Consider the following 24076-nt stretch of genomic DNA (forward strand, 5'->3'; position numbering starts at 1 on the left):
GCAGAGTTCGCAATATTGCCATGGAGTAACACTACATAATTTACGTTAGATTTTCGACGATCAGTTTGGAAAATCGTAAACGATATTTGCAGAATGGAGTAGATTATGCAGATTGGATGAAACTTACCAGGCTGAAAAGTGCGCAACAACCGCCGCCGTCGCTTCGCGCCAGATGTTGTCTGACATACTTGAAATAGAAATGTTCCAGAAGCAAGAAGACCGCGGCCAAAAGAATTCCCATCATCAGTAAGAGAAACGCTGATAAGAATTGTTCCAGTGCCAAGGGATCGCTGCTCTTTTGCACCTCTTTCTCCGGCTTACAGGTACCCGTCATCCAATACCTTCTGAGCCGCTCCAAATCTCCTGAAACATTAAACATTTCTACTGCTAGAAAGAAATCCAGGTTAGCGAAGTTAAGTTAACGACATACATTAATACCAAGACCACCGAATTACTCAAAATGTTCATGATTCATACTTTTCAATTTTCTACAATTGCAAACCCGTTTCTGTAATTTACGAGTATTTAAAAACAACTTTGACAGATTCAAGTAATTTTGAAGTTTTAATAGAAGTTTCCAGTAATAATTATTTGATTTTGAAATGAATGAATCTTATTTTAGTGAAATACGTAAATGAAACAAAAGAAGCAGGACATTATTGAATCGAGTAATAGTTATATTATTAGGATGTTCAGAAAGTAATTTCGTTTGTTCCCAAAAAAGGACCTAATTTTTTTACAGCCAACTTCACACTTAAGCTGCATAATCATTATATATTTGGACAACTGATATAGTAAGCTTTGTTTGTTAAAAATTTCGTTCGATTCTTTGCAATAGTTTTTGTTTAGTGATCTATTGTGACTCATTTCCACCAAGAAAAAAAAACGGAATGACTTCCCGAACAACCTAATAGTTCGTTTTGAATTTTAGTAAGAATTTTTAAAGGCCTCGGTTCCCATAAATAATTTAGTGCTATTCATTGGAATGTACGAAATGAAATTATTAGACAGATTCCATTTTTGAAACGAGTGAAGCGGAATTCTCGACTAAAATATTCACTGAAATAAATTCCAGCCCAGAGCACAGCGAAATAAATTTCGGAATTTCCACTCTCTTATCTGTCATCGCGTTATTATGGAATTGTGGGAGATGTCGATACCATTGTTCCTGTAATCCAATAGACGTTTGTTGAACATCTGCAGGTACTTGGAATTTCTGGGAAATGCGAGACCGTATCCTGTCATGGCGTACCAGGACCCTACGGTCAGTAATCGACAGTCTTCGTCTTGCGCCACCAAGTAGTCCAAAACTGTTCCATCGTAGATAAAAGCGTCCAGTTCTCTGTCGCAAACGAAATACACTCCTTCAGAAATCGTTTGGAAAGCAAGAACAATTCCTTAAAAACACATCTAAGAGAAAAATCGTGCGGCATTTCTCTTACTTCAATAGCAGAACATTTGATTTTATCCGAAATAAGCGAAATAACGTTATCCTGTTTTCTAGTAAAATCTTCATCATTTTTTATAAGAACAGCTGTTCCAATAATTGAGCCGTTTATTTTGAAAGTGGCCTAACTCCATTTATCTTCAAATTGAGATATTTAAGGGATTGCGTTTCAATGAATTTCAAAATATACGTATAGGATACTAATGAGTCATGCCGCTTAAGTGTATCTAAGGGTGTTCAATTTATAGTTCCTATTAAAATAGTGGCAACTATTAAGTGAATAATATGCGTTCTCTTATCAAGAATGGAGTTATGCCACTTTCAAAATTAACATCCAGATTCATTATAAAATTTAAAGCCGCCCAAGTCCATTCAACATAATTTAAGATGCTTCAAATTGAAAAAAACAATTTATTATACATATCTTTAAAACACTTCGGAAACTTAATTTATGCGACTCAAAACATTTTGTAACTACATAACGTACAAAACATAAAAGACATAAAATTAGAAAACAATTTACTACTCATTTACATTTTGTACGTGTGAAAGGGATTTGAAGAAATCATGATGTTCGGGGTTGGAATATATCGTATTAGGACAATTAAGTCTTTGAATTTTGCTGTTGTAATTTGTCTGATATTTTTATACAGTGGTGTCAATAAAATATTTTCGAACTTTCTTGGTCTACCCCGACGTGGTAATAAATCCAGGACTTAAAAATTTTCATTCTCATTTATTGATGTCTCATAGAAAATTTTATACGGTATATTTCTAACAAAAAGCATCCAACATATTTTTAAACAGGTCATTAATTCTCCATCAGAATTCTTTACCCTTTTAAAAGTTGCGTCTTCTAATAATTTTGTTGGCACAAAATCGTCTTGTCCCATTTCATTTACAATAAAGTTATTGCCTTTCCGACACTTTTTAATAATCTTGTAATAATCTTGAGGAACGAACAGTAAATTATTTTTTTTTAATGACATTTCTACCACGCCAAAATTTCTATCATTTGGTAAAAACGAATGTCGTGATATTAAAAATTTGTGATCTATGATTTCCACATTATTTTCCAAAGTTTGGACAAAAATAAAAAGAATAAAAAAAGTTTGGAAGACGAATATTGTTCTATTATTCTGTTTTTTATCGATTTTTTTTAAAATCATTAGTTACTATTTCTTCTTCACTATTTGAACTAAAACGTGAACTTAAACGTACTGGTTATTTAACTAACGCAATTGTCCAAAAACTGAGGTTAACTTGTTAGATACTAATTAATTAAAGTAGCCTTCATTACTGCCTTCAGACATTATCTAAGTAAATATATTATCTTGATTTAAGTGTAAATGGAGTTAGGCCACTTTCAAACTACACGGTTCAATTATTGAACTAACTCTCAAAACTTATGTGTCAAGAATTATCGTATTTGCTCGGAATTTAAGCAACCTGAAATGCTTTACTGATAAATAACATGAAGTTGTACATGTAACCATGGCAACCGGAAAAACTGACAAATGTAGTTAGGCCACTTTCAAAATAAACGGCTCAATTAATCTCTGACATATGAAAAAATTGTTTAATTTCACGATGTCTCAATTTAAAATTAAGTACATGAAATCTAAACTTTCTGTGTCGTTCAAAAATATTCGATTCTGGAAAAAAATCTAGTTGATGTTCACTAATAGCGTACGGTGCGAAGAGAAATGCATGGTATTATTGTTTCGTATGAAGTAATATGTAATAATGCGTAAATATAATAACGTAAATAATAGTGTATAATTCTCATAATTACTTATTGTGCTTCATTTCATATTAAACAAAAGCATTTTCAATACTTTTATTCTTTATACCGTATTCTATTCTGTTTAATAAAATTTAGTATCTTCTATTAATTTCGAATAATTGCATATAATAGAAAACTTATCTCCAGGGGTAGTTCCATTAACTCCTTACCGTACTTTAACGAGTCAGACCCGTGATGGAGATTTCTAGTAATAAGTCTTTAGGTATTAATGTTCATTCGTTCCTTTAAGTAGCAATCTGTTAGATATAAAGGCATGTGTTGCCTTATGGAGATGTATGTTTGCGCCAGCGATACCATACTGATGTGTATGCGACGCCGATTGAAAAAATTCTAATTATAGTAATTGCAAAGAAAATGGCACGACAAGGGGTTAAAAAATAATTTAAAACGCACTTTGCAATCGTCTGTAGGCTGTACACCAAATCATCCGTCGTTTGTCAGGCGTTGAAAAGTGGATTTACAGGGAGTCGTAAGGACGAAAGCCCAATGAAATTATTCACAGATTAACGCTAGGCGGAGAACGTTTCCGAAACTTGGGCAACTAGTATTGTACAGGCGGATACACAGACGTATTAAGCGGTTGGCCGCGGTCGATCGTTGTCCGAGTTGAACAACAGCAGCCGGTAATTTCAGAGATTGCCGTGGGTATTATCCAGTAACGGTGGTTATCGGGTGTCTCTACTCACCCGCTGATAACGGCTTCGATTCCCTCGGCCACGTTGCTTTTGTTGAACGTCTTCATGTACGCGTGCATGTCCTTGAAATATTTCTCGAGCGTGCTCTCTGTGTGGCTGAACGGTAAGGTGCCGAACTTGTACATCGGCTTGTGCGACCATGGCTTCGAAAGTCGTGGATCGTCTAGCCCCTGGAACTCGTGGAACTCCTCCCTCGTGATCATGAAGGCAGCCAGATTGGCAGTGTAAATGGCGAGGAACACCACGGCGAATAACGCCCATACGTTCGTCATGAATCTATAGAATTACGGTCGATCGTTTAATTAAGCACGGCGGAACCATTCTGACTAAGAACAATCAATTCAATCAATGACAAAGTCGCATCGCAAATCAGTGATTTGGAGTCAGTGGCGTAAGTCACATTCTCCTAATTGTGAGAAACAAGGAGTGTGTTATGATTTACTAACGTGTCTACTGTTTGCTGTCCAAATTTATTGTTAAGATAATTGATTGAGATAATACCTGGCAAGATGAAAAGATTATATGCTTCTATTAAAAAAAATAAGGATGACTTTTGTGGGTCCTTCGCTCGTACACGTTCCCATCAAAATGGAAACAGTTTCGTAGGGAACATTTTTCAATTCAACATGGACATCTTGTATAGGTTATCGAGAGGTAATAAATACAGTTTCTGAATTTTTGTTATAGGCTCGGATACAAATGTTGAAAAGCAGAAATTCTATATTTTTTATTTCAAGTTGTAGCATAATTAATGCAATTATTTTAGTCATTGTACAGTCCTTTGACATTAAAAAAAATTCAAGTCATTTAATCAAGATTGAGAAAATATTTTTAGAGAGCGTGTGTTCACTTTTACTCTGTGCACTTTCATTATTAATAATTATTATAATTACTATCAATTAATAATAATAATAATAATAATAATAATAATAATAATAATAATAATAATAATGTTTCTATTATACTAGTCGATTCAGCTTGTTATTCTTTTAATCAAATTACTATCACATTTATTGCGAAAGATCATTGGTTTGAAAAATATTTGAATATGTGCGAGCAGGAATTCGTTTATAATCCATCACATACTAATTGATAAATTACTTGACTGCTAGGGCTCTGATTTTCATAACACAATCAGGTAACAGATGGTACACTTGGTTCACTGGAAAATGTTTCGCGATACGATAACACGCTAACAGCCGAGTCAGGTGTAACGAAAGGGTAAATTTCGAATTGGGCCACGCGATCAAACCACGGTGGGATTGGCGACTAACGTAAACCCTGCAAGATTAATCAGTCAATATCGGCAGTCAATTGTATTTACTACGAAGGATTACAAACGGTGTCTTGTTTAGCTTGGAAATTTGCACCGTTTCTGACGTTATTGTCCTCTGATGAGAAATGTTTTCGTATATGAAGTGGGCTGTAATCACAGTGGAGATCCAATTAGAGATACAGTTAAATATTTTCGAAAACGTCGACGATATTAAAAGAATGTTTCAAACGAAATTGCGAATCTGATATTAATAAGATTCTTCTAGCTAAATGCGTCCAGGACACATGAATAGTAATTTTATTTTTTTAAGTTGAATTAAAAATTTTTTATTACACCAGACTAATTAGTACGTTATTTTCTTCATAAATATACTGAGGCATTTATTGCGAAAAATCGATAGTTTAGAAGATATTTTAAACATGATTTGAAAATAAAAATATGAAGCGTGGCATGTTCAATGTTATTCTTTGTTTTCTTGTAGTATTTCTCGTTAATAGAAATTACTTAATTAGATGCAAAGCTGACCATGCTCGTATAATCCATCGCACTTTCGAGAACTACGTGAAAAATGGGACGAAACAAGACAATATTTGAGTCACATCCCGGAACTCGGGAAATAAAACGCACACTTTTCACAGATAATGTTGTGAGTAGATACAGTTCCTTGGCACAGAGGACACCGCTTCGCCGCCGGGAATATATTTCGTTCTGCGAATCCGCACCATAATCTAAGATATTACTTTCTGATTTAAACGAGTTCCTCTCACTTCCGTCGTAAATTATTCTGCGTGGTGCACGCCAACTGGAGGAATTACTGTTCGCCGCGTTGTCGCGTAGAATTCAATTAGCAAAATTACTATCGCGCCTTCATTTTCACCTGAATCATTAGGCGAACTCCTTCTTAACGCAAGACGCTATCAATAACCATGTACGTATTTACCAAGTTCCGACGGAAAATTTCCATGTTTTTCGAGTTTTTAATTAAATTAGTGTTAGTGTAGCCTGTAATGGTAGACAAGCGAAATGATTAAAATACAGCATTATTGCACAATGCTTAAAACACGTAATACGAAGATATTTTATGATAAAGTAAGAAATAATTCTGTGAACGAAAAGTTGTTAAAGAACGCTTTTATATTTTGATTATTGAGCTGTATTAATTAGCATAAATCTTGAGAGAAAGTTCCCGATCATTTTACAATTTGTATAGATTCGCATATAAATAAAATAAAGTAACTTACACAATTTTGTAACATATAAATATATACTACGATGTATTAGTCCCTGTACGGTGTACCAAGTATTCTGTATTAGACTTACATAACTTTTTAAATTAATAAATAAAATAAAAATTAATTAATACATTTTTACTTTTTTTAGTATTTTCATATTAATTATTATTTAGGCAAGACGAGAATTTAGATAAATTATTTAATTGTGGCTATTAGTGATAATAATGCGAAAGCAGAAATATACAATATTATTTTAAAAATGAAGCTTACGTATATTTTATTCTGATATTGCCGACAATGTGCTAGTTAGTTTATTTATTGTTGCGTGGAATATATTCATTTTACGATTTCACAAACTGTACCGTTCTCATTATTGGACTTCCGACAGCATTTTATAACTTGCCTGTCCTGGCGAACCCAGAATAACAACGCAATTTGCAGATACTAATAACCGAGACTTGAAGTAGAGAAAAGTATCGTAAAAAGTAAATAGACAATAAACTCTTGCACAATGTCCGTTAGTGTTAAACCTTCATACTTGTATCTTTTAATACACAAGATGAGTCACGTAACTAACACGTCTCAAATAATTAATAGATTATGCACGTTATGAAAACTTGTTAAATACAAAGTTACATAGTTTCAAAATAATTAATAAATTATGCATGTTACGAAAACTTGTTAAATACACATTTATATAGTTTCGAAAAAGGCAAATAATACCAAATAAAAACTTTTCTATTTAACAACTTTTCATCAAATGTATAATCTAAACGTTATTCGAGCAGTGGAAGTTACGTAAGGTACCATGTATTTCACTGTATTTTTATCGTAGAGGGTATTATCGTTGGACATTTTTATTAATTATAACTCAATTATGCTTCGACTTTCTAGAGTGAAATTAATTTAATTAATATTATCACTGGTGCATTTCCAACTGTATATAATAACGTAATTATTCGTATTCAATGTTATGCCATTACAACAACCTCGTAATATTTTCGTTGAAGGTAGCAGTAAAAATTAAGAATTATATTACACTTTTTATGTTATATTATTTCGCCTTTCGACCAGATTATTTTCAATGTAGGTTGTAATGACTTGATTGTAGATTGTGTTAATATAAAATAGCCATAAAATAGAACAAAGAAACATTTATATATCATGTAGTTACTTTAAACAATGAAGAAAATTAAGACTTTATAACTTATTTGATTAAAATACATAAACTAAGTTTTTGCATTATAGTTCTGTAATAAAAAATTGTTCAGAATGGAAAACAATTATTTGTACTTTTTTGAAGTCATGTCAACAAATCTTGAAGTAACAATTCTTTAAATTTCATTTTGCCCAAAATAATTAAGCTATCACGTAACAATTGAAATTATTGGATAATATGCTAGAAGCATGGAAGAGTATTCAGAAATATTTTAACGAACGGTTTCATAGAAAAAGTAGTACGCAACCACTGTCAGTCAAAATAAGTTTGTAGACAGGTACATAAATTAGTTCTACTTTAATGTTCGCTGTTACCGTAGTTACGTGAAACTATATTTTCAAAAAGAAGATAATAGTTTGACGCGAACAAAAGTAACACACATTAGCCGAGTTTCCAGAATGCGATGTTCTGGTGCGGAAGCCTGCAGTCACGACACACGACAACAATTTTAATTGTCATAGAATTTATTTTACTGACCTCGCTGTGAATCCTCTGGGAGAATCGATATGGACGGCTGCCTGAAATAATACGGCCCAGACCAACCAGTAAGTCCGGCAGAACGAGAAACGGTGATTTGGTGTCGGGTTCTTCTATAACAAATGCGACCCAGTGGTTATGATCCACGTAGAATTGTTGCCTCGGTGAAGCGCAGCAACATCGATGCGATGATAACAGATATTGTTCGACAGTGTACGAGAGACGATCGTTCGGAAGAGGAACACGCTATTCACCAGTCACAGCGGGAATTTTGATAGGCAGCTTGTTGCGTAGGGCTAAACGATTATATAGGATATATCGGAAACCATGATACTGCATTTGCCACTATATATTTCTACAGATTCTGTTCTGCCGTGTCTGTAATTTCATATCTTCGTGTTTCTATTCCCTCGATACAAATATTTTCAACCGGAATTGTCGACCGATATTCTGTTTGGTTTCTTTCTAAACTCTATGAATTCTCGAAAAAATATTCGACATTGTTTTTTAGCGATTGTCCCTCATGTTTAGGGAAGCAAGAGCAAGTCTGAATTCATTCTGAATGCGTTCCAACAATGCGTTAATCCTGTGCACTCGTAGGATTTTCTTAGATTAACGTCTAAGAACTGAGACGTAATTATTCGTGAAGTAGTCAGTAACGCTTTGAATAAAATATTTATTTTTCAGTCTCATTTATGCCGAAATTGGATAGTTGTAATTCAATGTAGAAGACACATTAAGGTGAAGGGCTTGCCATACTTTATTATTAATCGTGCCTACCTCAACCATAGAATACAGTTTTGTGTCTCTCCTTATTATTAACTCTTGGCCTTATAATATTCTGTTAGAATCTTCATCAAGATTTTTGAAACACAATTTACTATATATGGATATTATTCGCGCTGTTAAATCGAATTTATATTTCATCCCTTTATCCATATTTAAACATTGAACTAAAGGTTGAGAAACACTAGCACTATCGAGACTGAAATTGTTGAAGTCATAATGACATTTCCGCAGGGAACTACTGAATGTATTTATTTATGCATATAATACGATAAAAATAGCGAAAGGTAAAAATAAATTCAGTCTTCTCATTGTTACAGCTCTTTGGAGCTTGGTAGGATCAATGTTAAGTGTAAATTATCTGTTTCACGTAGGAGTTTATGAGTGACAAGTGTTAATTAACGTGTTGTGAAAGAAATCCCGGTGCACGGGGTTAAGTTGCAGCTTCTTTTCTTTGGTCCCAAACTCTGTTAGCCAGCTTATCCTTTCTACCGGTCACAGCATCCTCAATCCTTATCTCTCTTTCTGTTACCGTATAACCCACTATCCCATATATTTTTCAGAGTAAAGAATTTAAAACTTTTGCGGATTTGTTTACTGATTTCATTTATTAAGTACACTTAAAATATAGCTACAACATGCTATTTCTGTCTGATCGCATATATAGCTCGTTGTTCATTTATGGGAGCAATAACTTGCGAAACATGCTTGCAATATTATCTTGATCAAATCAACGAATATTATCTTGGTCAAACTTTGCAGTGTCGAATATTTCTTCTAATTCTATGTAACATGCAATTGTCTTAAAAATACATAACAAAATGTATACATCAACAACACAAACATCTTTAATACATTTTGACTGAAAATATATATTATTACTGTTGAAGCTTTTGCAAAGAAATTATACAAAGCTACACTGTTCTACGTTTCTCCACACTATATATGCGCAATGTTAAGTTAACATTGTCAACTATAATAATGTGTTCGAAACACGGTATAATTTTCAAAGCACATGAAATAAGCACGAAACTTCGGAAGAAACTGATGACGAAGGAAAAAGTTATTTGTCCGACTATTATCTTTGTACATCTTGTATATTCATTTGCTTAGAACTATAAGAAACGTTACTATAACATATAAGTTTCGGTGAAAAATAAAGATTCAGAAACACGAACATCGAAAGCACAAATGTTTAATGTACAGCAGTCGACTAAAAAATACGTGTTCATAAATTTTAAGAAAATTGCACTGTTAAAGAAATTCTTCAAGGTAGTATTATGAGATCGTGACAGTGTTCTCCGCGAAGAACTGAAAAAACATGGAATTGGGTCAGGTAGAACTCGCAAAGCTGTGAAGCAAAAGTTTCATCGTGAGTTCGTAAAATTACATACGACAGTATTCGGAAAAATTAAGTAAAAACGAATTGGGTGCACAGTTTTTTTTAAAAAAAGGAAATGACAAGTTCCATGCGAAAATGGGAAGAAATATTTTATACATATGAAAACGTCACTATAAATCAAGTCGTCGACAACTCAAGTACCTAACTAACAACGAAAACAAGATATTACTTTCGAGAAAAACACAACGAAATAATGCAGCCAACGTCAATATGTGCATAACAGTTAATAGAACTGAACGCTGTCCTTTGATAATTAATTTCTTCTTCGCTACAGTGTCGGAAGGTAAAGTGTCATTAAGATTAACGACGTTGTCCAGTGAGGAATCGGTGCTCGTAGGTGGAAAAACACCATACACAAGTAATAAGAAGCGAAATTAATAATACCAGTCTCTGCGCAGCGCCTGAAGGGTTTACCTTCATGTTGAAACCAGACGGTGACAGCCATTCGAAGAAGAGTATCATTATAGTGGCTGCGTGGATGGCGACGATGCCGACTAGCATCCATGATGCAGTGTCGAACGGTTCTGAAAATCATAATTTTCTAATTGTTTTGTCATATCTGGTTGTCGTTTTTTTATTATATTTTTTCATTACTATAGATTCAATGGAGAGCTATGAGGTTTACGCAAGATTTACACGAGGTTTGCACAGCTATAACACGAAGTTTATAGGAACTTGAGAAGTATACAAGGTGGGTCACGTAATCTGCACAACTCAAATAACTTTTAAATTATAAGTTTTATGAAAAATTGTTAAATACATTAATAATGATGGAGCTCCGAATTTGGTGTTCACAGAGATAGTCACGCTGTAGTTGTGCAAACGATCAAAAGAACTACCTCATTAATAAGACTTTCATCTGATAAGTGGTTCAAGTATAATTTTCTATGACGTACTATCATTGACACCACGGACGAGGTATAGTAGTAGACTTGACACCTCATAAAACGAAGCTTAACATGTCCCATTATCATTTGCGTGTTGTATACTATATGTAAATTTAATTGATTATATCTCTTAAAGAATCAAGCAACTACCCCTAATGCTTCATACGTATCATAGGAGACATTCTACCATTGTACGAAAGCTCGCTAAAGTCGAAGTCAGGCAATTCAGACCTTTCGTTTTGTGTTTCGGAAGCCGCAAATTCGTACGACGTGTATACTCAAACGACTCTTTTAAATCTGGAGTTATGAACTTTACAAAAAATGTGTGCGCAACGAAGAAGATTTAGTAAAACAGTCTTTTTGAAATATTTATGCTTCAAACATTTTTTTGTACTTTGAGTTCGCTTGCTTTTCTTTCGAGGTATTCGCGAATAGGTATGGGGGTAGCGTACCCGATTTCGCTCTAATTAAGAAGTTGTATTGTACTCAATAAGTTACACGCGTGTATAGGTTGGCTCTGCTAGGTTTGCACTTGTGTGTGGGTTACATGGCAGTGCTGTGCCGATATTGGGTTCTCTGTTTTGCCCGTCACCCCTTTGTATTCTGACTAACCGCAGTGAGTCTGTATTAGGTTCGCTACGGGAACTGACCATGGATTCAACGCCACAACCCATCAACTGATCAACCCTATCATCGACCGAAGACATGTCATCTACCGCGGAATGTGTCGTATACTTGGCAATAACTACTCGGTATATATTGAGTGCATGAGTCTTTTTTATATATAATTAAATATATCGTCATAGTAAGAAGCTTTCACGGGGAGATGTGGGCATTTACTACATTTACGAGAGCCCCCGAAACGAACACGTAAACTTCTGATAAGAATTTGGTTTTTCTCCTATTACCGACCGGAGCAGTTACTGCACCTACTCCGGCTGCAGTATCAATGAATTGTACTTTACGAAACAAACGTTGATAATATTATACACGAATCTCGCAGAAATCGATAGAGTTTCGCGTTAATAAACATATCGAAATTATTCATTTGGAAGGTAACTTATTTAATGCATATATCATACATTTCTTCGGTATAAAAAATACTTTCAACCCTTTCCGTTGTAACAACGAGTCAGACTCGTAATGAAGATTTTTCACACAATGTATTAGATACAAATATTAATTTCTTCAAAATCTAAGAACTAAAGTGAATGAAGCCATACAATAAACAATAATTGAGCCGTTTATTTTGAAAGTGGCCTAACTCCATTTATCTTCAAATCGAGATATTTAAGCGTTTGCGTTTCAATGAATTTAAAAATATGCGTATAGGATACTAATGAGCCATACTGCTTAAGTCTATCTAAGAGTGTTCAATTTATAGTTCCTATTAAAATAGTGGCAATTGTTAAGTGAATAATATGCGTTTTCTTATCAAGAATGGAGTTAGGCTACTTTCAAAATTAACATCCAGATTCATTATAAAATTCGAAGGTGCCCAAGTCCATTCAACATATAATAATTTAAGATGCTTCAAATTGAAAAAAAAATACTTAATTTATTTTACATATCTTTAAAACACATCGGAAACTTAATTTATGCGATTCAAAACATTTAACTACATAACGTATAAAACATAAAAACAAATTTATTACTGTCGGAAATATGGTTATTTCTAGTGAATCAGCTAGATCTAGGGTTTTTGGGCAGCACCGGCCCTTGCCGCTCTGTAAGCGATATGCGCGTTCGTTAATAAGGTCTCGCTAGTCTTTGTCCTCCCGCTCCCTGGTTTTCCTTTCTTCTCGATCCAGCAGTCGTGCGCGCAACACGTGCTGTTTGATCCGGCAGTAATATTAATCTCTCTTTTGTATATATATAAATAGACGTGTTGATTTGGGCGCCTGTTCCTTTTTATGCGCTTATTAAATTCGCGTATTCCGTAATAAATCCTGACAATTAGAAATCAATTTACTACTTATCTACATTTTGTGTACGTGAAAGGGAGTTGAAGAAATCATGATGTTCGGGGTTGGAATATATCGTAATAGGACAATTAAGTCTTTGAATTTTGCTGTTGTAATTTGTCTGATATTTTTATACAGTGGTGTCAATACAATATTTTAATATTACAATCAATTACTTTCTTGGTCTACCCCGACGTGGTAATAAATCCAGGACTTAAAAATTTTCATTCTCATTTATTGATGTCTCATAGAAAATTTTATACGGTATATTTCTAACAAAACACATCCAACATATTTTTAACTAGTTCATTAATTCTCCATCAGAATTCTTTACCCTTTTAAAAATTGCGTCTTCTAATAATTTTGTTCATACAAAATCTTCTTGTCTTATTTGTAATAATCTAGGGGAACGAACAGTAAATTATTTTTTTTAATGACATTTCTACCACGCCAAAATCATTTGGTAAAAACGGATGTCCTGATATTAAAAATTTATAAAAATTTTTATAAATTTAATATAAAAATAATAAAAAGTTTGGAAGACGAATATTGTTCTATTATTCTGTTTTTCATCGATTTTTAAAAAAATCATTAGTTACTATTTCTTCTTCACTATTTGAACTAAAACGTGAACTTAAACGCACTGGTTATTTAACTAACGCAATTGTCCAAAAACTGAGGTTAACTTGTTAGATACTAATTAATTAAAGTAGCCTTCATCACTGCCTTCAGACATTATCTAAGTAAATATATTATCTTGATTTAAGTGTAAATGGAGGTAGGCCACTTTCAAACTACACGTTTCAATTATTGAACTAACTCTGAAAACTTATGTGTCAAGAATTATTGTATTTGCTCGGAATTTAAGCAACCTGAAATGCTTTACTGATAAATAACATGAAGTTGTACATGTAACCATGGCAACCGGAAAAAATTAACAAATGGAGTTAGGTCACTTTAAAAATAAACGGCTCATATGTACGTCTAAAATAATTTATCACCATAATATTTTCATAAATTGAAGCATTCAAAGCAGTCAAATTTTGGAAGGAAGTGTCACTGCAAGATTGACGTGACTCCAAAGCAAGCGGTTAACACAATAGAATGTCCGCATGTATACACTTACCAAGAAAGGCAGTAGGGGATATTATACCAGTCCTCTTGCTAACCACGATTGCGATCCCAGTTTCCATATAAGGTACCGTAAAGTCAACGACGGCTTCCCTTTCAGAATTAATCATAAGACTTGTCATTACCATGTCTGTCTTCCGGTTGACAAGTTCCGCTATTAGACCGTTCCATTTTCCGTTTTCCTATCAATGGTAAGAATAGATTACATTATAAAATGTTACGTGATCATACGAATATAGTCATGAGATAAAGGATAGATGAGGGACATTTTTGATAACTCTACATTACTATTGGTAGGTAACTGTATATTGTTTACTTAATACGTTACGTATTTTAAATCAATTTTATAAGTTAATTTTACAGACAATAACATTCTCATATCAAACAATTAAATAGGCATTAATAATTAGGCTCGCTATCACTGGAACGTTAAAGTGCTCAGTTTAAATGTTTAAATATTTCCCATCTTACATAAAGTTTATTATTAAGCAAACAATGATTAGGCTACTTATACTTATGTAAGGACAATATTGAAAGACGTAGTTTATTTATCAGGTTTCCATATAAGAATATTTACAAATATTTTGTTTATGTTAGTTGAAATAATAATCTTGCAATAATAGAAATATGTATTTTAGAAAACAATTTTAAATTTGTACTGAAAAACGCACAGTCTAGAAACTAATTTCCCAAAAGATTTTCATTTTTTATTTCAAATGAAATTTTTTACCGTGTAAACCATGTTTGCTGGTAAATTTTCAAATTGTCTACTTTTGCAACGTTGTCAATTTTCTCTATTTTTAGTTTCTCAAAGTTGACTACTTCAAAGTGTGACGTACAAACATTGCATATACCCATGCAATTACCAATGCATACAGAAGAATAACTTTGCCTTTGTCAATGGAATTTCTTTTTTTTTTACACGTAAGTCTATGAAGTTACCCTAATTTGCACGTGGATATACACGTAGTCGCGTAAGCCTGCATATTCGCCGACACTGTAACGGCGTTCTATCGCCATACACCACGGAGAGCTCCATTCTCGATGCAAATTCCAGTGTACCGTTAATGGACACCGGCGCAATTACGCGTGATTCATCTATATCGGTGTTCCATCGATATTGCTTCGCAGCATTAAAACCTAAAAGGTTGGATTAAACGGGATCGCTCGGTGGAGCGTGTAGCAATGTTCCTACTTCCAAGACATTTCCAGCTCATTTTCACGGTTATTGAAATTAATCCCGGCTATTAAAAGGATCGGAATCTCCCACTGATTTCACCGGAAACGATCACACGTTCGATTAACTTCGTTTCGCGCGTTAACTTTAACTATGTGAGTGTAAATATTTTAAATATTTAAATGTGAGTGTAAATATTTCAAAAATATTTAAATGTGAATGTAAATATTTCAAAAATATTTAAATGTGAATATTTCAAATATTTAAATGTCAGTATTTCAAATACATAAATATAAATATTTCAGACATGTAAATGCAAATGTTGTATTACATTTGACTGTAAATATTTTAAATATGTAAATGTAAATATTTTTGATATTTTTTACTTGGAAATTGGCCATCTCTGCTGATCGCTGGTTCTTCTGAAGTTAAAAATAATATGAAGTTTGAAACGATTAATGAAACGAAACCTTGTTTTAACTTCTGTCTATGCCATTTATATATGTACACAGTTAAAATTAAAAATATTTCGTTCCATGCTTCTAATTAAAAAAATAAGAATATTTTATTTTACGATTATAATCTTGCAATAAGCATATTTGATTTCTATCTAAATAATATTTTAAATATTTCTTCATCAAAATTAGCTATTTGTTTGTAGACGAAGAGAAACTGTAAATACATGAGCATCTATTGATATGAGATTGGTTGCGTTTGAAATCTTAAATTAAAGTCAATCAATTTAAAGCTCACTAATTTATAATTAATTTCATTTACTACGTTATAGTTATAAATAAACTGTAGATTTTTATACAAAAAATTGTGTGTATTAATAACAAGGGATACGAGTAAAATATGAACATATTTCTTAACGAAAATAAGTTTAAACAGATGTCTGAAAATGCTTATACGTTGTTTTGTGTTTCATGTACCATGTTTTGCAATAAGACTATTTAAGGCTAGTTATATAATAATACTCTGGTATTCTTTCGTTTCAAAGTTATACATGTTTATATTATAAGACGCATAATTGTTCCACATTTTGTTGTAGCAATTTGATTCTGTTGCTTCTAATAAGTTTCCATGGTAGGAATATCAAGAAAATGTCTTGGGAAGAGGAATCGTACATGATTCCGTTCCCACCAATTCATGATGTTTGCTTTGCGTGATCGTAGGAACGTGGCGCACTGTAACGTTTGTCTAACCGAGATTGGGAGCTCAACGTATGAACACAAGGACTTATGTGATTGAGTAGAAAAAATAACAGGCTACCTTCCCATTACGCCCCGCTGTGATATTTTATGAGACAATGCACTTTCTCTTAGTTGACGTAACAACAAAATTATGCGTTTATTATAGGTCACAGAAGCAAAAAGCTAAAGTAATAGCAATTTCAAAATGAAGGATGTTTCAATTTCGAAATACCGATCTAATTTTCGTTAGCTCGTGGAGATACCAATTATTCTGCTATACTGAGCTCTCGAAATGTTACGGTGCCTTGTCAATGAGTTTTTAATAGTATTTTTTAACAACGTATACATTTCTATTTCAATGTAAATAAGAATTTTTTAATATTTTATACTTTCAAATAAGTGCCAGTTGCAATGGCAACCTATGTAAAACATATTTAATAAATATACATTCAAACTGGATTCAATATTTGTAACTATGTGAAAGAAATGGTGTTGAACAATAAATGTAATAAAATTACATAATGTCGAAAAATTATATAATGTGGAAAATGGCATATTATTATAGTACTCGTTGAGCTGTGCACGAGTCATTCTTTGCTCGCTGATGATTAATCGAAGAATTAAAAATTTTGAATTTGGGTGAGTATTATCTAGTGTAAATCACTCGAGTGATGATCATCAATTTTAATGGCTCGTCATATAGGAGCTAATAGCAAATTTCGCCACATTACCCTGATTTAACTAACCCAATTTAACATCACTTTTCTCATATCACATAAAGCTGCACAGGTTTTGCAAATAGTATTAAGAAAATAACGTAAATATATAGAACAACTTTTACTAATTTCATTACTTTTTCGAACGAAAAGTTTCGAACTTTTTCGTTACAAGAAGTCGTATCATTACGCTTAAAGTTAAGCTATCAAAAATCGCTTTTCGCTTTTTAATTATTCATTTTGACGAAATATTTTATGACATATTTGGCAAATATGCAAATAAAATGTTCCAAATGTAGACGGGATTAATTAAACAAATTGAAATAATTATTCCGCGGTTATTGCAACGCAACCACACATTACACACGTAACACTTTTTTTTTTAATATATGCTGACACCTTTAGTATACTAAATATAAAAACGCTATGGCGAAGTTTCAAACTAAGAGATGCAAAATCGAAATGTCACCACATTGCCACGGTAGATTTGAATGGTTAGGGAAAACGCAAAGCATAATGCGTTCCACATATGACTTTTCAAATTTTCCATGACGATAAAGTCGTCATGCCTATTGGAGTTCTCATTCTGGTATGTCATAACCGGTTAACGGGTTAAGAGGTGAATTAAGGTGGAAAAACGAGGAACGGATGAGGGTCAATATCTTGTCAAGTAATTGTTGAATACCGCGAGAGGTTGCCGTACTACTTAGCGAGTAGTACAATATGTCAAGGACTCGTTATAAAGTCACCGTAACACTCGAGGGACTCTTGTAAAATGACTTGGTCAGTGAAACTGTAACGACGGGAAATTTGTTCGAACTTACTTTCTCCAGCGTACCCCACTTGGCATCTTCCACCCTAAAGAGTTGGTAGGTGAACCCGATTTCTTCGGACAACTTCTGAAGCAGGTCAATGCAGAACCCGCTGCAGCACTGGAACAAGCTTTCGTTCTTCTGCGCCGTTGAAATATCCATGCTGAAAAACGACCGATCTAACGTCATTGCGAGCTTCTTCGAGAAACGTTGTATCGCGCTGCTTCGACACGCCCGAGATTCTACCGAGCCCATCTTTCCAGCGCAATTGATTGCAAACTTTTTAATCTTGTTGCAGACTTTCGCCCAGATATTTACGAGAATGGTTCAGACAGAAATAATGGCCAAAATTCTATTTCGGCCATGTTGTATCGTAACTTGGATCATAAGGAAAAATAGTTTTCGACTTCTTACGGGATTCGAACTACCATTCGAAAGAGTCAGAAAGTCAATGATTTATTGTACTTTATGAAAGTATTAATTACACTTGAAACTGTTTTGCCAAATAGTTGAATTCATTGAAATGACATAGCTTTGACGATTTTCAAAATTATGATTCACAAATTGATCTGCCACGATATATTAACCAGTTACCTGTTTTTGACGGATGTACTCATCGTAAGACAAAATGTTATCATTACTTCATGACGCACAGTGGGCCCAACAGCGATCCTAGCTAATAAAAATTTAAAATCCAATGTTGCCAGAATCGATAAATGTTGGTGTCCCGTGCCTCTCAGGGAGTTGACAACTACCTGACTATCATAAAATAGTGACTTGGCGTAAGGGTTTTTTCGTAGGCACCATGAACGTCAAGAAAATTCGGCATTATTTGCCTGCCTGCGGTAGTGCGTCGTGCTGCGCATTTCAGTAAATATATTCGTATTCAAGATATTGTGGAATAATTTGGTAGTGAAATTATCGAAAGGTACGTAAAGATTTGACTGTATTTCATTTATAAATTCCTTTTGTAAGCTGTGAGTAGCAGTAACTTAATTTTCATCAGACATGTGGCAGCAATTCTAGTATTTCTAAGAATATAAAAGTCTCGCAATTCACAGATCTGCGCGGATCTGCTAAAATTTTACATAGCATTTCTTCTATAGTTCACATCAATTCGTTTTTGACTAAAATTAACTGCAATGGTCTGCAATTAACTAATATACTGCATTTTTTAGTTACGATGTCCGTCGATCGAGACAAGAGCTTTTCGAGATTTGGCGTCAAGGAGATAGCATGGAAGGCAAAAATGCTGGTGTTTTAACATACGTTTTGGAGAAGTATCAATTAAGTGAAGAGGACAATGCTTACGCAAGTGTAAAAATCAAGGTGAAAAACTTAAATAGCAATTTTGCCGATAAGTGGAAGAACTGTAACCGGTCAGTAAAACTGTTTCTATGTCGACATGAGAAATGGCTAAATGAGTCTGTAGTTTTTGTATCTCACGAACTCCGAAAAGGACAGGGGAAAGGCCCACCGTCAAAAGATTTTTCGAAAAATTAAAAAAAAGAAAATTACACGCCAGAGGAATTGTCGTTTGCGGCTAGTACGAGTTTACGACAGTCTGGCAAAAGGGACGCTGCTTCAATGGTGAAAGTTATTACGTCAGGACCTTCAGTGACAGCTAGTAACATGAAAAAACTGCTTTCAACGTCGATAGTAACAGCTCCAATAAAATACACGCCAGAAGAAGCGTTAACATTAGCCTATCCATTACTCTACTCTGTTAGTTATTCGCAGTATCGCAGTGAACTTATAGTATTCTCAGAATCAACAGCATTTGTATATTCTATTTTTTGTTATTAAGTGTTAGTATAATAAATAGTTTTTTGTTACTATAATAAATATTATTAATATAATTAATTATTAATATAATAAATATTATTGTTAATATAATAAATATTAACATGAACTTGAAGATTGAAGTCTCCTCTTTATAACGACAACTTTATAATTCATCTAAACACACTCTTCTTCAAAACGTTTAAGGAGACACAACGGTCTCAATACTTCGGCGCACCGCTAACATACGAACGAAAGTCTCACAAGGAGACTCCGGGAGAACACACGCAACAATATCTTAAATATATCTAGGTAGTTCCTCGTTAAATCGTCAAACTACCGTGCCGCGTCGAGTGACGTATATTCTATAAAGGAAAACTTCGCGCCTTACAACCGCGAAGCCGAGTCAATTTCGGACGACACCGCGAGCACCTTAACAACCGGTATGTCGGATATATCCGGCGTTCGACTCCGCGAGTTTTCATATGGATGACGGATATATCCGTCGTTCGGAGCGAAAGTGTTAATGATTACGATTTCTAAGTAATCAAGTAATCATGAGTAATGAATAACTTATGTAATCAAAGCTGTTACGAGCCGAGGGCTAAGGCAGTCGTGCGTGACCGAGGATTCATTAATTTGTGGAATTGGGGGTATAAAGATTAAACAATTGCGGGCGAGCCGACGTCTGTTTCACCGCCGGGGCCCACAATGATAGGAATGCGTGGACGAGCCGGTGTCTGTTTCACCACCGGGACCCACAGGAAAGGTGCTCGTCGATGAGCCGACGTCTGTTCCACCGCCGGGGCCTACGAGCGGAATAAGGAATCAGGAAAACTTAGCCTCGTAACTCTTTTGTTGGTGTACCTCGAGTATCAAAGGTACACCGTGGTGGATATGATACTAGCAACTGGGTAAAAGGATCTGAACGATGAATAAACTTGACTCTAAGTTTCAATATAAAAATACTAAAGTATATTCTACAGAAAACTGAGTCTATTACAAGTGTTGAAGTGTTAAAGTGTAACGCGGTACCTAAGTTCGGTATTCTCGGTTTTCACGCACTGAGAAATGCGGAGGTTCGTACAGTTTGACAGTTTTGACAAGAATTACGCGTACAGTCTATACCCTGCCGACTTTGGTTATGTGCTGCCCAATGAGAGAAGAAAACGGGCCCCTTTTATACCACGAAATTTAACGAATATGGCGGGTAGGAATGCGCCTGCCAAGGTTTCGTGTGGTCAGATATATGGTAAAAAAAACTATGTAGCGCCTAGTTTCTAATGCAGGGGACTCTCTGTTTATGGGAAATTTCTGGCAGCGGCCTAGAAATCGTCGAAGAGGAGATAAAATGTCAGTGTTGCACGGAGACAGATATTTTAAGAAACGGTGGGAAAGGTCCGTACGTAACAAAGCAAATGTAATCGCTGGCCATGGTTAACACAGTAATCATTAATCGTGTAACCATTATTTTTTCTCATTATGATTAATTAAAAAATTTGGCATTATGGTAGTTTATATAATTCTGAATAGTATAGAAAATCTGCATATATTTCGTGACTATAAAAAAACTTTTTCAGTTGGGTCCCTTACTCGGACCTAATTTAAGCAATGAGAAAAAAATCAAATTAATCATTCTTCATTGTTTGATTAATGATTACAGATTACCAAATGTAATCATAATTACCATTTGTTCTAATAACAGTTAATTGATTAATGATTATGATTGACATGATTACTTTTTGTAATCGATTATAAAAGTGAACCCAAAATATTCGATTACTGGCCAATTCTGATCTTAAGGCTTGCCGTAGCCAATTCAAATGTATTCCAATTGTTGAAGCCTAGCGGACGTAATGGCCAAATAAATTAATAGAGAAGTAGGCCTTGATGATTCGTGCCCAGGACAAACGATGAAGAAACAACGAACACCTACAGCATTGTTGTATTAGGGTTTAGTGACAGACAAGGATATTGCTTGCCGGACATCGCAATAACAGCCGCTGGATCTAATTCAGCCCTACGTCAACTGGTGATGCGTGTGTAGATCCGTGACTTGTGTTTCGCTGATTGCATAAACAAGAAACTCTAGGATTGCGTCATAACTGAATATACATATGAAAACAGTGCCATTAATTTCAGTAGAAATGTCGCACAAATAAATTGTAATGCACTTGTGACTATGTAATTATGGAGTGTTTACACGCATTCATTATTTGCAGCATAATTAATAGTTTATGTATAATTCCATTAGTTAATGAACGGAAATAGTTAATCGTATTCTGAGCAACAGAACACATGAATAATTTATGAAGATTTTATGGTCAAGATTATTCATGTTTCGTGCCGAATCTATAAATTATTCTAATGAGATATGAATATTAAACTAAATGGAATATATTTTAAACGTTGTTAAAGTTATAGCGAAAAAGAATATTGTAATATGTTACGTAATCCAATATTGTATAATTTTATGCAAATTAATTAAATAAGAACGATTCAATCATTTATACTCGGAGAGTTTTGTTAAATTCCCTATCAGCAACACGAATGTAGGTCTTTCGTCAATTAGTAAATAACAATTTCAAATCAAACATAAAATCAAATTACATTGGATATAATTGTATTCGTACGGGTTGTATAGAGCAAAAATTGTTAATTTTGAAATGATCATAACTGCCAGCAGTATTGTTATGTCCCTTGAGAGGACACATCCGAGTGCAAAGGGTTAACACTGCGTAAGTCTAATCAATTGTTTAAAAAAAACTTTAACTGGAAAATGAGCACCCGTTAGATAAATATAGAGCATTCTTTTTTATGAGCCAAAATGACTTTTATATACGCTAACTTTTCGGTCACTAAACGATTGATCATTCAAGGATTTAAGCACCGATGTGAGAAGTGTATGGGAATATCGATTCATTTTGCAGGTTACTGAAAAATATTCAACCACGTCAACGTATATTTCACGACTTTTGCAGCCACTCGATCGTAAAATCTTGTATTACATAAGGATATTGGTACCTATGTGGAGGACCTAGTGACAGGAAGGTGGAAAGCCGACGGAAGTATATACCCTACATATACATCAAGTTCCTGCTTGTATCGATCATGCTCTTTCTTCTCGCGCCATAAAAGTTTATAACAATTCGCAACGGGTTGTTCAACCATTGCTTGTTTCTTTACGCGCAATAAATTGCTACGTTGTAAGAAAACTCAGTCAATCCTACACAATCATGTTTGAAAAGATCCGTTAAGCGTTCAATCCCGTCCATAGACCACCATAACATACGTCTGCTTTTGAAAATATGATTTAACCCTTCGACTTGTGTGATCGGATCATTTTCACACTCTATTTAAATTGCCATTTAATTATTCAGTTTCCAAGAACTATATTTAATAAATTTCTATTACATTAGGAACAATGAAGTATTCGTGAAGTATGTTTAAAAATGTATCTTGAGAAATTGCTTAATAAAACTGAGAATGTTCAAAAATTTTGTTGTGTAGAGCATACTTAATTTTGCTATATTTTTGTAGATTTATATCAAATAAGCTGAAAAAATAAGTATTAATAATTTGTCACTGGTTTAATACATATTGTTTTCTGGACAGATATTGTAAGAAGAGTTCATTTTTTCCTGTGTAAAAATTTGGGAACCGATTTAATTATTTGTTGAAATCTTTGAAAAACTTTGGTTTTTGTAAAAATTCTTGATAATCGGATTCAGGGGCTTTCGAAAATTTCTGTACACCTCACAAACATGGAACACATAAAAGGAAACAGGGATTTTGCATATTTTGTGAATGCTGATCAATAATGACATTTCAAATATATTGTATAAAGTTACTAGATTTATTTATTCGAGTGTTTATTATTACAAAGACACCGTAAAATCTGAATAAACGTAGTGTTTCCATGTTTACAAGATAATGCAATCTAATTACGTTCAGAGTGCCGTAGTTCTAGTGATAAACATCCAGCGGCCAGGTGTCCAACTACTTATGGACGGGAGTATACTATGCCCATAAAAAATTACAATTCAAATTTTTTAAGGACATTGTTCTTTCGA

General features: G+C 33.9%; 1 protein-coding gene across 1 annotated transcript in view; it reads right to left on the minus strand.

Moving 5' to 3' along the window:
- Positions 1-24076, minus strand: part of Nmdar2 (glutamate ionotropic receptor NMDA type subunit 2) — a 136286-nt gene that overhangs the window by 18838 nt on the left and 93372 nt on the right. Inside the window, 8 exon segments of the mRNA XM_078184810.1 lie at positions 128-363; positions 1161-1342; positions 3941-4225; positions 8154-8263; positions 10233-10250; positions 10756-10865; positions 14319-14505; positions 18234-18384. Coding sequence (XP_078040936.1) covers positions 128-363; positions 1161-1342; positions 3941-4225; positions 8154-8263; positions 10233-10250; positions 10756-10865; positions 14319-14505; positions 18234-18384 — 1279 coding nt within the window.

This window comes from Augochlora pura, chromosome 7, assembly GCF_028453695.1.
Source record: "Augochlora pura isolate Apur16 chromosome 7, APUR_v2.2.1, whole genome shotgun sequence".
In the NCBI taxonomy this organism is placed as follows: Eukaryota; Metazoa; Arthropoda; class Insecta; order Hymenoptera; family Halictidae; genus Augochlora; species Augochlora pura.